We start from the raw sequence: 16,008 nt of genomic DNA, 5'->3' as shown, positions 1-16,008 counted from the left end.
TCGAATGTCGACAATCGAGGCTTTGCAAATGTTTGCAAGCAACGGAATTTGAACAGTCGCGCCATCTTTGGGCTTTCGCGTGTGGCTCGGGTATGTTGATACGGTAGGAATCTGTTGTAAAAACGATAATTTGAAATTTGTTTTCTCTTCCACTCTGTTTTAATCAATGAGTCACAGTTTTTATTCGTTTTTCATTTGCTCATCTATGTTCTTATCCCGTTTTTACTTATCACTTGTTGGTAAAACTCACTTCTTCATGCTTTTCAACCAGTCCCGAAAATCTGAAATTTCAAATTTTCACCGATAGATTGCAATTTATTACGAGGCATTAATTAAAGAAAAAATTGCAACTAATCGCTTGTATAATAATTTTGTCATTGCACAAATGTGGTCAACCACATTTAGACGCGTTGGACGTATGAAATCACTCACATGTATTGTAATCACGCCAGTATTTTATAACCATTAATAGGTTTCCAGTCACGCTTTTATCGCTACATAATTAATTCAATCTTGATAATTTAGAAAACCACTTGGAAATCCCCGGGAATGACTTATTTATCGTATTCGTTGAAGGTCCTGGTCTCGGTTCTCTTTTCCCGTTAACGGCAAATAATATTTTAACAACTATTTTGTCTCAATACTCTCATTATCACTGCGCTATATCTACAATCGAAAGTAAGTTGGTCGATGAAAGACAAAACAAACGTCGTCCAAAGTGAACTTCAAATGATTCAACACCACTTCCATCCGTACAAGTTATATCGTAAATAATGACACACTGGATATCATAAAATTTTATCATACCACAACGTTTGAATATAATACCATACACTCCACATAACATACCAGTCGGGACAAAACACTGCGAACGCGTTAATTCGGATCCTGAACAAAATGGATATTCTATAGACAGTTCAGGATACTGTCTCATTTATCAACCAATCTTTCTGCCTTTTTTCAACTTCCATCTCGTGCACAGTGTCAGATGGCTGTTCAATACGTGCTCGGCACGTGAACAGCTCCGATTTTAACCATATAGCTGTTCCTATACGAGGATAGTGTGAATAACACGACAGAGGAAGAAACTCGTTCCGTTTTACCAGGAAGAGGAAGACCTTGTCAGACACGGGGACGGACAAAGACCGGATCTTCTGCAGAGATATAAGACCGGGTGCGACCAACAATCGAGCCCTTAGTCTCGCTATCTTTTGCCACGGGCAAATCTGAATTATCTCAACGGTGTAATCTATGTCGCAACATTACGCGAGCAAAGGTCTATACTGGATACGCGGCTGCAGGAAGGATGCGGTTTATGCCTTTCCAGCGTCTCTGCCGCGTGTCCCGGTCGTGGTAGCAAGTCGGTTTTAGTGCGGTTCAGCTGTAGGAAATTGCAAGCTCCGAGATACAGATACGTTTCCATTCAGTTCAGTAGCTTGTCGAATGTGTGATGAATGGGGCAACAGGTCCTCGAATACAAATCGAGTCCAGATCTCAGTGGTGTTATACGTTTCGCGATAAACTATCTCGGAGACAGCTGAGGCAGACGTAACGTGAGGTGAAATCACTTGCATATTTCTGCTGTAAAAATATCCAATTTTTTATACGAGGCTAAAAAATATAACGGAAAAAAGGCTCTGAAGTTCGAACACAATGAACAATACGAACCGTTTGACGGATCAGTCTGCGAGCGAAGAGGAGGGTGCGAAAAACGATGAGAACGCGAGCTCGAAACACGGTAAACAGAAATCGAAAAACTGTCTGGGACTGAAATTAGTTCGAGTATTCAGCTCGGCGTCTCTGAAAAGTTCAAAGACGCCGGATCTGAATAGCTCGGGGCAAAACTCCCCCATAAGTTTCCCTGGATCGCCTCGAAGCAGCCCAAATCAGGGGAGTCCAGTATCCTTCAACTCTAAGTCCAAGTCAGCCTGGTACAACTTCACTCATCCCCGTAGCAGGCTGTCCTCGGTATCAGGTTCGACCTCGTCCACCTCTTCAGCGGTGAAATGGTACGACAGAAATTCGCTATCCCAGTCGCCTTACAGTCCGTTGGATTCGGCGAGTTCGAAAGATTCCGACAAGAATTTCACCTACGAGAAGACAAAGTCGAGGCGATCGTGGGGCAACATAATGCACCATGGCTCTCGTGGCCATCGCTCTGATTCTTCCCGGTCAAACTCTCCTGTAAAAATGGCTCGCAGGTCGCTCGACACTCCGAGCTTGGTGCCCGCGTCCCCGATGACTCCCAAATGCTTGGACCAGCTGCGGAAGGACTTCGCCGATCACAAGATCAAGTCACGGAACCTTCAGCATTCCGTCCACGACCCTAACTGGTATCGTTCCTACACTTCACTTCCAACATCTGCATCACTGTCCGCCAAGTTTCGGAACTACAACTCTGTACCTCCGACGCCGAGCAGCCCGATGACACCCAAAAGTGCCACGTATTCGAAGACCATCACTCGTCACTGGTGAGTTATTGAGCCTCGAGTATTTGTGAAGGGATCGGAAAATTCGTCGCAATTTACAGTCTGTTATATATCATTTTCCTGATCGTCCTGCATCCGAGTTTGTTGCGTACTGCTGCAGAAGCCGAAACGTTATCTGTATGATCACATACTTAGACATCGATTCTTAAACATGATTGCAAAAATTTTTTTGCACGTTTTCGGTAAATTATGGATACACGATTATCGATGAAATCAAATTCATGTAACCAAAGCAACCGTTTGAAATCTGCGGAAAAGTAACTGACCGGTTTTCCTGAAAAGGAGGTCAAAATTGATTGTTTGTATGGATCATGTTTGGCGTCTGGACTGCTAATTGCGAAGATGGTTTTTGCGCGCCACATGGCATTCCTGCGGAGGAAGTATTTCCGATATTATCTTTGCACCGCGTTCACTCTGTACTCGTGTACCTACATAATTCCTAGAAACGCGAGTAATGCATTGCTGGACTTAAACTCGAGTGATGTCGTTGCTCGGAAGATGCAGCAGTTTAAAATCAGATCACGCCGTCAACCTGACCGTGGTAACAAACAACTATTTATATACTCGCGATGTACGTATATAAGCTTATCATATGTACACTGTGGATACGTACAATATATCCAAGCTTATTGTTAGACAATACGACACGAGCTTCAAAGTATAGTACATTCTGCAACGAGTGGGCAAAAGTGATGATTCTGAATGAGTGTGAAAATGGCCATTTCTCCACTGGTGGCGAAATATTTTTACATTTCCTAACTAGTATTTATTCGTTAAGAAAAAGCGTCTTTTCTTTATTCTCAATAGGCGACTAAAATCGCCTATTTTTCTGCTTGAGTTGTGAAAAATACTTTGTCACACAACTTATATAATTTTTATGTTCGAAATGATACGGCTATATTTAAGAAAAATTCTGCAGGTATTTATAACTAAATTATAGTATCACTCGTTTCACCGTTCGTGAATAAACCGCGTAGCAGAGGATTTATAAAATACACGTATCACCTCAAGTCTATACGCGTGCAGCATACAGTGATTGGAGGGATAAACGAGGATTTGTCTCTCGGCTGTATGCAGAAATGTCATATAGACACAAATTTTCCCGTCGACCCAAGTGCGTACATGCATACAGGTTTCTGTGCATAATGCGTTATCGCCGAAGGAAACAGTGCGCCCTTTCAAACGGCGTGGCCTTTTCCTGCCTTTTATCTGACTTTTGTAGAAGGTTAGAATCGCAGCTCGCCTGTAACTCACAAGCCGCAAAATCACCTGCGATAAACATGAAAGGGACTAGTGTATTATGAGCCAGGTTTTTATCAGAAAATAGACACTCGTGGATTGCAGTTGATAGATACTTGAGAACAGAAGTTAGTTTTTACATCAATGAAGAGAATAAGTAATATGTAAATGTAATATCATGTACCAAACTCATTTTAATTCACTTATTACTGAGAAAAATTCCATATTTTAAAGTTACTGATAAATTCTATAGTGGGATTGGGATAGTTAGAGTGACGACTTAAATGCTGTTGGAATCACAAGAAAATATGGTGCGAGTAATTATTTCCTGCGATTATACTTGTCGAGTGTCGACACTACATTTTTTGTTGCAACATTAAGTATATTTTTTCAGTTAATAATGTCTTGACATTGCATCAACATCAAATTATCGCAATAGTGACAAGAACATATATTGTGGTACGAATGAGCATATTAGCCAACAAGAATAGCAATATACTGGTAGATTTTCTGTTTATAGTTACAAGTCTTATTTTCATTTGTACCTACCCAGAACCATGTTTTACGGTTGCGGTGAAAAATGAAAATAGTTCAAGAGTTGGTTAAAAGATGACTCGCAGTTGTTGCAACATTTCAAATCAAACTATATTTTTATCGATACATATTATCCGATTAGCAAAAAATTTATTTTACGAATTGTAGGAAATAGATCCGAACCAATTCACGACCATATGAGACACTTTTCAAAATTCTTAAAAAATCAATTCCAGTAATTCCTCGGTCTCAATATACAAACATCCTGAACCGACGACGATCAATGAACTAAAATGACTTTTCGGGTTAGTCGACCTTTTACATAAATCTGAAAAATCAAGCCTCATTCTCCCGAAAGAAACTATACGTAACCAAATCGGTACAGTCCATGTTTGTAAAGACGTCAACTTTGCGTAACGATCCAATTCCCAGCCAATAATTCCGCCAATGAAACCAGCCCCAAAGACACGAACCAACATAAAACGAATCTAGCATAATAGCACAGAAGTCGCACGACAAACAGGCCATTGAGCATATCCATCCGTACAATAATCAGAACCGCGTTCCTCGAGTAAAATCCGGATGCGACCGGATTCTGGAAGCGCGAATCCTGGTCCGCACTTCCGGAGACCCGGGTCGATTCAGCGTCGCGACGATTCGGCCCAATGCCACGAAAGCTCTTTGGAGCCATGCGCGTTGGGGGGACGTGACGGTGACGGTGACGACGATCGCTGTGTGTTAGCCTACAATTAGATACAGAGCTCGTTGCAGCGATCGCGGCTCTCGCCGTCCTTACACAACGCAGGCTTTGCGTCGCGACGACGACGCTCTTCTTGTGCACCGGCGCTCCTCCACACCTACGATACCTACACCTACACCTACACCTACACCAACACCTACACTTGCACACCGGTACCTACATGGTGCTAAACCGCGCAGACTCGCGGAGGGAGTAGAGTGGTACCAGCTCGAATCAGCTTGAAGGGCCCCAGCAGTGTGTGCCTTCCTTTCGGTTACTTTCTGTTCCTTCATAACGAAAAACAGAAGCGCGAGGCCAACCCGACAGGCTCCAGGTAAGTGACGAGTCACTTGAATTATTTTTCATTATCAATTTTTTTTTCTTATTTTTTTTTTTTTGCTAAATCATATTAAGTACAGCTTATACGCGTAACGCGTAGTTGCGTTGCGGTGAAAATAGTTTATAACCTTCGAGTGCGGTTTCTTGTTGTTTTTTTTTCTTGCTTCTTATCCGTAATTTCTTTGAAGTAACGCATAATTCGCATAACTCCATTACGTGAAGATTGTGCGTTTCAGTTACACAGTTTGAAGTCCACCCGGAAAGTTAAAGTCAGATTTCCTTTATCTTTCCGCACTTCTTGTATCAAGGAAAAAAAAGATAAACCGTGAAATTATTAGAATTATTCCGAAAATTAAAGTCGAGTTTTCAACAGATTTTAACGTTTTAGGGCTTAGCGCCTGAGACTGACTGAATTTTGAATGTCATCGGTCATCGAGTTTTCAAATTATTTGCATAACAACATCGAAATGAAATAACAATTCCGGCACCTCGAAGATGCGGACCAACGTATTTTGATGATTTTGGGCTCAATCGACGTGGCTCTTCTTACAATTAGCTAAGAACGAACTAAATTTTTTAATTCATCGGTATAGTAGTTTTCGGGTTATTAACACGTATGGTGACTCGCATAGCTTTGAATAATATTTTTCTATTGCGGGCTTGAAACGTATTCGAACGGGCATGTTTTAGGCTGGCTTATCAAGGTCAGTCGAATCGGCCACTTGTTCTTTTTCCGTTTAACTGGTCTTATCTACCCAATTGATTTCTTGTTCCAAAAATATCCAATCTTCAAATATGGAACAAGTGTAATTACTCTTTCACCGTGTGTCATTCGTATAATATGTAATTTGAAGAGCGTTTCGAAACAGGTCATCCGTGGATTTAGAAAAATTTCAGACGACGGTGAAAAGAGAAGTTCTGCAACAACAATTTATCTAAACAAGTACCTAACCATAAAAAAAGAACAAAAGAAACGACTCAATAAATCATTGCAGCCAACAGAATAAGAAAAAATAAAATAAAAAAGCCAGAGAAGCCTCTCGTCGAATAAATCGACCCAATTCTGTTGAAAACTTCAAATCAATAAAGTTGGCATCGCGTTTGGGCAAAAAGCTAAAGTCATTCGTGTCGACGCGTTACATTTTAGGCTTAGTGGTTGTATACATATAAATAAACGTGTATAAATTGAGGCAGAACAGCAAACTAGCCAGCGGGACATAAAAGTGGGAAAGTAAAACAGATTATACTGAAAACTAGGCCACTGCAGCCGGTATCCATCGATTACGAAGCGCACGCGGTATATGTTATATGTACACAGAGAACAGCCGAGCCCGGGAGAGAGACAGCTGGCAAAGGAATTTTCACGTGTATTCGTCGACGTATCTCTGCAGTATGTACCAAAGCTGTGTACTTTGCCCCTCCGTGTGTTGTTTTATTTGGCATTTTGTTTACTCTAGAGATTCAGCCAGCCTCCGATACGCTTATACCACGCAGCTAGATCAATATCCCAAAAATTCTGATACCCTGTAAAAATACGTATGACAGAGTTTTTTTATTACCCATATCGCAGTTCGGAACATTTGCAGAAGTAATGAAAAGCAAAGGTTTTTCTATATGGGTATAAACTTCATATTTCATCATATAACGTTAATTGTAAGGCACAGCTTTGGAAATTACTTAAAATTTTGTAGTAATAAAATCTGGGATTTGAACTCCATTTACTTTGGATAAGAAGGGCTTGTGATGGACCAATTTCCGGTCTAATTAGATTGATTAGTCAGTTTTCACGTTTCGTTGCTACTGCAAATTTGTAAGTGTAAAGTGTTTTCAGTTCCATTACGCCATAAGCAGCGATTTCAGAACTTGTTACTTTTACCAAAAGATAAATCCAGCGCCCAGGCATTACCGTAACGTTCTTCACTTTCAACATCATCGGAAACATTGCTTAACGCTGAGGCAAAAAAAAAAAAAAAAAAAAAAAAAAAAAAAATGACCACAGCTGTCGCGCAAAAGGTCTCGTGCCTAATCTGGTAATTCATTTGATTCGACTTTTACTTTCATTGAAGCCGCACGCGCGGTAGTCTATTAATCGTAACTCCGCACTGTGGATAATCGCTTCCTGAATCCGAAGTCCAATCTTGATCAGCGTGTAGGTAACCAGACGATCTTTTCGCCGGGGCGTTAAAAAAAATCGCGCTCCACGTCGCACTCGAGATGGTTTTAGGAAAACAACATACGGTCAATTGGAGTTTGCGGGTAGAATCATTGCCCCAGATCTGCATCGTGGAAGAAAAGTAGGTCTAGTCGTGGGCTTGGCCTCCGGACCCTCGAGAGCAACGACGACGTAGGGTACAGTGGCGCAGGCGCGACCCGCGACGACTCGAAAACTCCTCGTCGAGACACGTGAATGACAGATTCGCGCAATATCTTTGACGCCACCTTTTCCCCGTGCAGATTTAGTTCTGTCGATTTAGTTTGAGAGCTTCCATTCTTCCGGCTCCCCCCAATTCGGGTCAAGTTTTTTTCCGAGTTTCTTATCTATGTATGCACATCATACGTGTACAGTAGACCACACGTTATACGAGGTGCGGTGGGTATTTATACCTGCATATATCTAGGTACCTACCTAGCAAGCACCGAGGGTGAACGCCAATAGCGTTTAATTTTAATGACAGTAACGATCGTAACGACATTAGCTCATTAAGCCGTTGGGAGCTCCGCTTGAAAACGTAGCTACATAAACTATACACACGACGTGACACAGGCATAACAGTTCGATGCTGATGCGGCATGTGAAGGGAATTGATTCTATCGTAGATGTTTAACGCGTCACGCAGTCTATCTTTAAATATGACACGATCGAAGGCGGAAAGATACATTATACAAAAGCACGTGGGTCCATACACACCTCACATACGCTATACCATATACGCGACTTGCTGATGTAATCGCTTTGCGAAAAAACCCGACGTTAACACGTGAATAAACGAGTAACACGACACTCTCTGGATATATTTCCTTACTCGAACATCTGTCTTCTGAAAGAATTTCTTTTTCATTTTTCTCATTCACATCCGATCTACAATTATATTAGATAGATTATGTAAATATAACTCTGAGAAGCATACTAATAAACCACATCGTACTCAAATTTAGCAATGCAATGTACTCAGAAACATATGAGAACTATTTCTTGACCGCATTGGTCAAGTGGATATTATAGCTGATATCCTGAACTACTACTGTGCTCAGTTAAAAATCGTCTGATCTGATCAAACGAAGTTCAAGAAAGGATTGCAATCAAACAGTGGCAGCATTATTCAATTCTAAATCATCAGGGATCCTTACCTTCCCAAATAATATTCGAATCTCAGTTAGGCCAGCTTATCAATTAGTTCAGTATAAAATAAATACTATATTAATTAGACCAGAGCTACTTCAATCCATGTCACAGTCAATCTTTTGCAATAAAAAAGATTAAAGAAAAGAAAAAGAAAAAAGTTAGCTCTAAACTGTGAAAAATTGAATCACACGCCCTGTTCAGAAACGATGAGACGTCTCAGGGTGCAGTTCGACTCCGTAGTTAGCTTCCAGCTTATCCTCTTCCTGAAACTCGCCAGAAACGAGGAGTGTCGTAGCTCGTAAATCGTAGCTCGACTCATAGTAGGACAAGGGCAAACGATATGAGCTAACCATCGCAGAGATAGAAGCTCAGAGATGGTCATAGAGAGGAATAGCGGACGCGTGACCTCAGGCTACACTTCGGTCGCACAGTGCAGCAATGATGCGCAAAAAATGAGTGAAAAACTGGGATCCCCTTGACTCCAAATTGACTCGATTGCTCTATGCTGGAGCTGCTTCTGCGTGTCTTGACGTTGTTAATATACAGCGCAGTGTTTACGTCAAGTTCGTAATCAAAGTTGCGCAAATAAGCCCCAGCGCAGCAGAGGCGAGGCTATTGCGTTAATTACAATGAACCGCAGACTAATTAATTAACGGAGAAACTTTTCCAGGTCACACGATAATCTTCTATTTACCTTGCCCTACACCCACTCTGTATGAAACATTATACATTAAGGGGTTGACGCGTTTTTTCAGAAACAAACTTTGCTAATTAGATGGAATAATTTCACAAGTTTGCGCAACTCTCAGCGTTATAATATAAAATCTTCGATGCACCGTTGTTATTATAACCATCGTCAACGTGCTGGATACAACTTTGCTACTAGCCTCCTTACTCGTTATACATATATGTATGACTAATAGATATGTTTACTCGCGAAACGAGGAAGCTGCAAAAAGCAAGGACGACGACTGTAATCTCTGTCGCCTAATGGGAGCTTACCTAATACCGCCAGCCATTGGATTCTGTAATGCCAAAGATTACGCAGCACGGTATTGATTCAGGCAGGGATGGTTCATTGTACAGTTAAAAGGAGATTCCACCTTCCAATGGAGATAATCACTCTCACGATTACCTTCGTGGAATAGTTCAAGGGAGGAACGTTAGAGTATATAAGCTAGTTCATTTCAATCGCTTTAAGAACCTACGTTCATAAAAAGTTATCATTTGGTAGATTGGATGGGTTTCGACCTCGTCGGGAGTTGAGGATAAGGAATCGCACAACCGGATGAGATGGGACAAGACTGTCGATAACGTTTTGTCCAAACAGAATCGAGGGAGAAAAAAAATGAAAGTTTATTTTCGAAGGCGATGACCGAGGCTCAGGTCTGAAAAAATCTCTTCTACCGCGTCAAGCGTCTTTCCATATAGGATCAGTGCTTAGCCAACAATTCTTCCGAACGCTCTAACTCACACTTCGGTAAAATTAACTCCTCAATCACGCTTAATCGCGTCATGAAAAGCGCAAGGATCACCTTAGATAGATGCACGGTATAAGAGTAGCCCGATGATTGTCAATTAAGAAAGAATACCGCGTGGCCTTTCACCGCTCCTTAGTCGGAATAACGCGTCGACCTAATTCGACAAAGCCATCCAGAGAACTGGTTATCGGGCAGGTAGATCCAGTAGCAACTTAAATTGGCTAAAACTGGTCAAAGCGGGCCAATGGCCACCATCGATCGGTAGTTGAGACCAGTCGGCTATAGATAGGCATTAGAGAGCATGATACATAATTGGAGTTAGCATAACCGCTTACGTGGACTTCGTTATACGTAAAAATTCATCACCCAGAATTCTTCGACTCCTGATAAAATTGACGAAATTAAAAAAAAAAAAAAACTAAAAAAAACTCTGTAGCTATCCATCCAAAGACAGTGTCCGAATCCCATTTCCAGGGTGTAAAAAATCGGAAGCATAAATTTCATACCTTTCCGCAGAATGAAGTACTCTCCGCAGCAGCAGCAGAAGGAGAGGAAATCGGAAAGCGATTTGGGATCGGTGCAGGGAACGCCGGCCCGGGAAACTCTGAACTCAGCCCAGGTATCCCAGCAGAATCTTTCGAGCAGTTCCTCGTCGGGTTCCGGAGCATCATCTTCGGCGTCGTCGGGGGTCTTCGCCTGGACGAGGGTCTTCCGGCTGGCCTCGATGCTGCCGCAGATCGGCTGCTAGTCACGGCCTTGCTGAGGATCGAAGCTGCAGCGCCTGCAGAGGACATAGAGGATACATAGATGATAAGAGACGCATGCGTTGCTAGAACGCGAATCCTAGCAGCTAGCACGTATCACTATACAATATTCTTATAGAGAGAAGTTCGCGGTTTCATTCGTACACTTACCGCGGCTGAGGTGATTTACGACTAGACTTTATAAACCGTTACCAAACCCCTTGTTATATCGTATAAGTTTCAGGTATTCTATAGAGTCATCTTGTGCTATTTGACACGTAGAACGATCGTTTGCAGATACAATCTAAGGAACCGCTCGTACGGATGAACAACATTTACGGGTTCATCCGATCCGACGACTAGCTGGGAGTCTGGAATTAGCGATGCTGGGGTGAAATCGTGGATTAGCCTGCACTGAACATATCCGAATAATTGATTAATAAAGACACCCGAGCTATTTTCTCCGCTTGTTTTTTTTTTTTTTTTTTTTTTTTCGTTTTCTTTTCATTGTGTTTTTTTCTATGTTTCGTCTTATCGACTTGCATCTTACATCCCACGCGTTCGGTACGATCAAAGGCTGTGTTAATGCACTGTAATGTAGAATTAATGAGGGCTTCTGCGCAAACATATCCGCACATTCTTGCTGATTTTATCGCAACACGAATGGATCGATCCGCAAACGAGCCACTCGGTTTGTTCGGAATTATCCACGTCGCATTTATAATTTACAGTTCAAACTTCAACGACGCTTTTTACTAGTCAATCACGATTGCATTTCGGACAAACGATAAATCAGAAGTTTTTTTTTGCCTCATTTTTTGAGAGTTATTAAACAAGTCGGATCAACTTGTGGAAACAAAAGGTATAAGATATGTGCGGAATGATGGTAGTTTTTGGGAGCGACGATTCAGATTCCCGATGTCTTAATTAGTTTTTAATTAATACGCAATTTGTTTATCAAAATTGCTGTACCGAGAGAAAGAAACGTGGGATTTGCTACAATCATCCTAATGCGATGTGCAATTTAAACTTAAATTCGAATCACGGTAGATAGACAGATAAAGAAAAGACTTTTGATTAAAAATAATTTAGCTCGAATGCATACACGCGATAATTTAATGTGAAATTTTTTTATACACTGCTTATGCGTAGATTGAAGTATTATTTGAAGTCTACAAATTATATTTGCGCATAACTCTGCAAATTACATTTGGCTGAAAAATATAGATAAGAATAAATTTCACCGCACGGGTCTTGCTAACGATGAAAATTATTCATCGATTAATGCCGTGAGCTTCCTTTTCCTAACATGAAGTATACGATCCCGAATTTCGCTGAATAACCGTTAAACTTGGTTTTTGTTGTTTTACGACTCCCGGTCAAGTTCTCCAAAATGCCAATAAAATCATTGTATCAACAAATTGGCCAAGGGATGATGCCCAGTTTGTTCCACGTTAGACAATATTTAGTTGTTAGAAGAAATAAGAAAAAATATTAATGTTATTTAATTATTGTTATACTATATATTATATTGTATTAAAGATTCTTATATCAGACTGCACGTACTCTTACTTTCACTAAATATGAACCACCATGTACATATGTCTAACACGCATGTGTACGTGTATGTACGACGGTATACGTAAATAAGACACATAGAAAAATACGTATACATATACACATTAATTTAAACGCTATTAAGATTTAATAATGTTATATCTCGTTAATCATCATATTCATATATTTTACTAATGTGTAAAATCAATCAATAAACTATTTACTTATCACATGCCCTGCTCGTCTACCGTAGAACCATTTATATTCACTGAACTTTAATATCCCTCCACAAATTGAAAACTTACTCCAGCCTACTCGATAATAGTACGTACAAAACGTATGTATATAAGTATACCTGTACGTACGTACAATCGTGTTTCACGAGATTACTTTTTCATATCTGATTCTGTTTTGAAGCATGACGAAAGAATATAACTAGATGTGATGTAATACCCGCTTCCTACAGGAAATATATACATGTATGTAAAGGTACGTACATACCCACCGATTGTGAATGAGGGATACAGTAAACTGATAAACGACTGGCGCGTGTGAAACGGTTGGAAAATAATTGCAGTTATAATCGTGTAGGGCTTATCTGGGCTATTATTCATTCCACTATGTGCATAATCAATAGATCGGGATTGTTACACCCTGCAATTTAAACGGGAATTTGAAAATCAATTATAATTTATACGTTTGAAAGATTAAAGTTTTCTTTTCACTGATCAAGTGAATGCGGAATTACGTTATCTCAGTCTCTCCAAGTATTTTAGAAGCAAAATGAAATATCTGGTCAATTCCTCCGAGTGCGAAACCTGCTATCTATGCTCACAAACATCTTAGTCAGAGAAAAGTAAAATACGACCAGATATTTATCAGACAACACAACAAGTGGTGTTTATCTGTTTGAAAACTAAACTATCTACCTCAAATTCGGCAGCGACACTCTAATAATAATGAGCACTGAAATCGATTCGTAGTGTGATATTCCATCGAAATTTTACCGTAGAAAGTGTCATTCACGAATGCTGTTCCATAATCGAAGCCCTTTACGCAACATGCAAAGCAATACCGAAATCTTTCTTACTAATTGTAAGCGTGTCACTCTTACCGACGCAAAACGCTGTCGATAACACAAGAATTGTTCGTATACCGCAAGCGCACCTTCGAAACCCCATATCATAACGACACGATCCTCGTCAGAAATTCACAAGTTCCTCTAGAAAATTTGATAAGTTTATACCGGAAAGAAACCAAGGAAAAGTTAGATCTCTGCGTTCTTCTTCTTTTTCTCCGTCGTGCTCGCCGGCTATTAAAAATCCCTACATTACCTTGAGAGAGCAGCTCAGCCGTAGCTTGGCAAAGCTGCCGCCAGATGGCGCCGCGTCGCCCCACTCACGAACGCAGCGGTTCTCCCTGCAGGGAGTTTTCGGCGAAGATCGTAACCGAGGAGGAGAGATCCGTGGCTACCGGCGGGTGGACGGCAAGTGAGGCGAAGTCGCTGGAAACACGAGACGAGGGTTGGCTGATCGTCAGGCTGTTCGTTCGTATATCGAGGTGGACGCTGGACCAGCGCCGTCGTGTGCTCTAGTCGCGAGCGACGCGCCGGACCAGTAAGAGCTGCCGAATATCCTCCGTCGGCTCCCGATTCACAACGTGTTACGGTTGCGTGTCGCGGGTGCCGTGTTTTTCGTAAACAGATAAGAAGAGGCTCGCGAAGTGAGACGAGCCGGTAAGCGTGCCGGACGAGGAAAGGGGCAGCAGACAGGAAGTGAGGAAGAGGAGGGAGCTGGAGGTTGACGAGGCTCCGGATCGCGATATGCGCCGGCCTCTTCTTCGCCACCTTTCCGAGGGTGGCTGCACCGTCCAGGGTGGCGTGTCTCCGCACCCTTCGAATGATCCTGGACACCATGTCGCCTCCTGTCACCTTCTCAAAGTGCCCGGAACCCCCGGACCAGTAATCAGGGAGGTCGGCAACGCTTCGGAACCTCGCCGCTCTGCCACCATGACGTTCCACAGGTAGTTTGAAACTTCGTTTACGTATTGGTACACGATTTACTAGACTTTTTCTTGTTTTACTTATTTATTGTGGTGGGTTGTTATTCGGAATTTACACCGACGTTGGGCGTGTTTTTCGAACTAATTCATCCACTTTTCATTGCCGTCGGGTGACTTTCTTGTCAGCCGATTCGTTTGAGTTTAACGTTTTTCCAAACGAACCGTCACGAAATTGTTTTTTTTGGTTTGAACTTACGAACAGTTTCAAGTATGTCTTGTGTAACTGTGAAATTGGAAAAATTTTATTGTATGGTATTTTCTTCGTTTTGATAAAAACGATCTAGAACAAGATTGAGCGCGTAGTCCATAAAAATTGATTATATTTAAGTGATTTTATCAGCTCGTTTAAAACAATTATTTAATACTGAAATGGTACATAGAGTGAAATAAGTCTGAATCGCGCGTGATTCATTTTTTCGATCGAGAAGGTTGCCTTGTGTTTTTCCTGCAAGTTGAATCTTCGCCGAATCAATTCACTCGCAGAAACGTTTCAAACTAAAGTCACACATACGTAGGTATAAGCAAACAAGTAGCTCCTGAGTCACGTATCGGTCTCTTCTCCAAATCAAAGTTGTCATTCGCTGTTTTAACAAAGAGATCCATCAATGTGTTTACGGAAAAAATCGTTTCTCCGGAAGCTCAAATTTGCCTGAATTTCAATAAACATTACATAATACTTTAATAAATCCCAGCTAAATTTAAAAGTCATCTCATAAAATTGCAAAACAGTAATTTTTTTCTTCAATATTTTGCCAAGTCAAGGTTCCCCCGTTTTTTCCTCGATCCAGACGTTCACTAAATAAACCTACAGACTAGAACCAATCTCAGCGTAATAATGATTATGATATTATTCCGGCTTCCGGGCGGCTGTTATCCGCGGATTAAAACGCTGCCTATCAGCATCAGCGTTGTCTGGTCGACTGCTTGCTCACTTTCCGTGCTACTTGAGCTCGCTCCGACACCTTCTTGAATAAAAACGACTTTACAGCCCCTGTGCGGCGGCGCAAGCTCGGGAGAATTTATTCATCCGAGCTTCTGCGACGGCACGAGGCGTGTTCACGTATTTATGACAATAACTTGTGGGAATAGACTAGACGTGGCCGGGATTCGTTGTTGCGGCTTGTCTCGTTGTGTCCGTGTACACACTCGTACCTCTATATGGAATTTCGCCATCCAGCTCGGCTCTCGCACCTGGCCATACCAGGAGTACAAGCTCGGGCTGAACCGTTCACCGATTCACACACCGAACGGCCGAAACACCGCGGCCACTAATAACGCCAATTATGACCAACTTGTTCGGAGGTAAAGCTTCCACTAACCGTATAGACGACGCATACTCAAGTCCGTTTCCACTTTAATGAAGCCACCGGCCAACATTCGGTATAACTAAATTAAACATATGCTCGTTCTACGAAACGGCTTGTAATATTATCATTTACACGAACTACACAGCGAGTTACACGTCGTTTTATCGTCTAATTAA

At 41.5% G+C, this 16,008-nt stretch overlaps 1 protein-coding gene and 1 long non-coding RNA gene across 3 annotated transcripts in view; both read left to right on the top strand.

The window, feature by feature from the left end:
- The first annotated feature begins 1,638 nt into the window (after positions 1-1,638).
- LOC124416138 (rap1 GTPase-activating protein 1-like) overlaps positions 1,639-16,008 on the top strand; it is a 140,660-nt gene continuing 126,290 nt past the window's right edge. The window contains exon 1 of one of the 2 annotated variants that reach the window (XM_046897032.1): positions 1,639-2,471. In XM_046897032.1, coding sequence (XP_046752988.1) covers positions 1,654-2,471 — 818 coding nt within the window. In that variant the 5' untranslated portion in view covers positions 1,639-1,653. Of the gene's footprint in view, positions 2,472-14,207; positions 14,487-16,008 lie in introns of those variants that run through there. The other variant, XM_046897033.1, reaches the window with a different exon arrangement.
- Positions 4,808-12,694, top strand: LOC124416143. The gene is made up of 2 exons (XR_006930755.1): positions 4,808-5,335; positions 10,681-12,694. It is a non-coding gene; the product is annotated as an uncharacterized LOC124416143 (long non-coding RNA).

Source organism: Diprion similis, chromosome 2 (assembly GCF_021155765.1).
Source record: "Diprion similis isolate iyDipSimi1 chromosome 2, iyDipSimi1.1, whole genome shotgun sequence".
In the NCBI taxonomy this organism is placed as follows: Eukaryota; Metazoa; Arthropoda; class Insecta; order Hymenoptera; family Diprionidae; genus Diprion; species Diprion similis.
The sequence above is the reverse complement of the archived record's forward strand: the minus strand, read 5'-3'. Positions and strand labels throughout refer to the sequence as shown.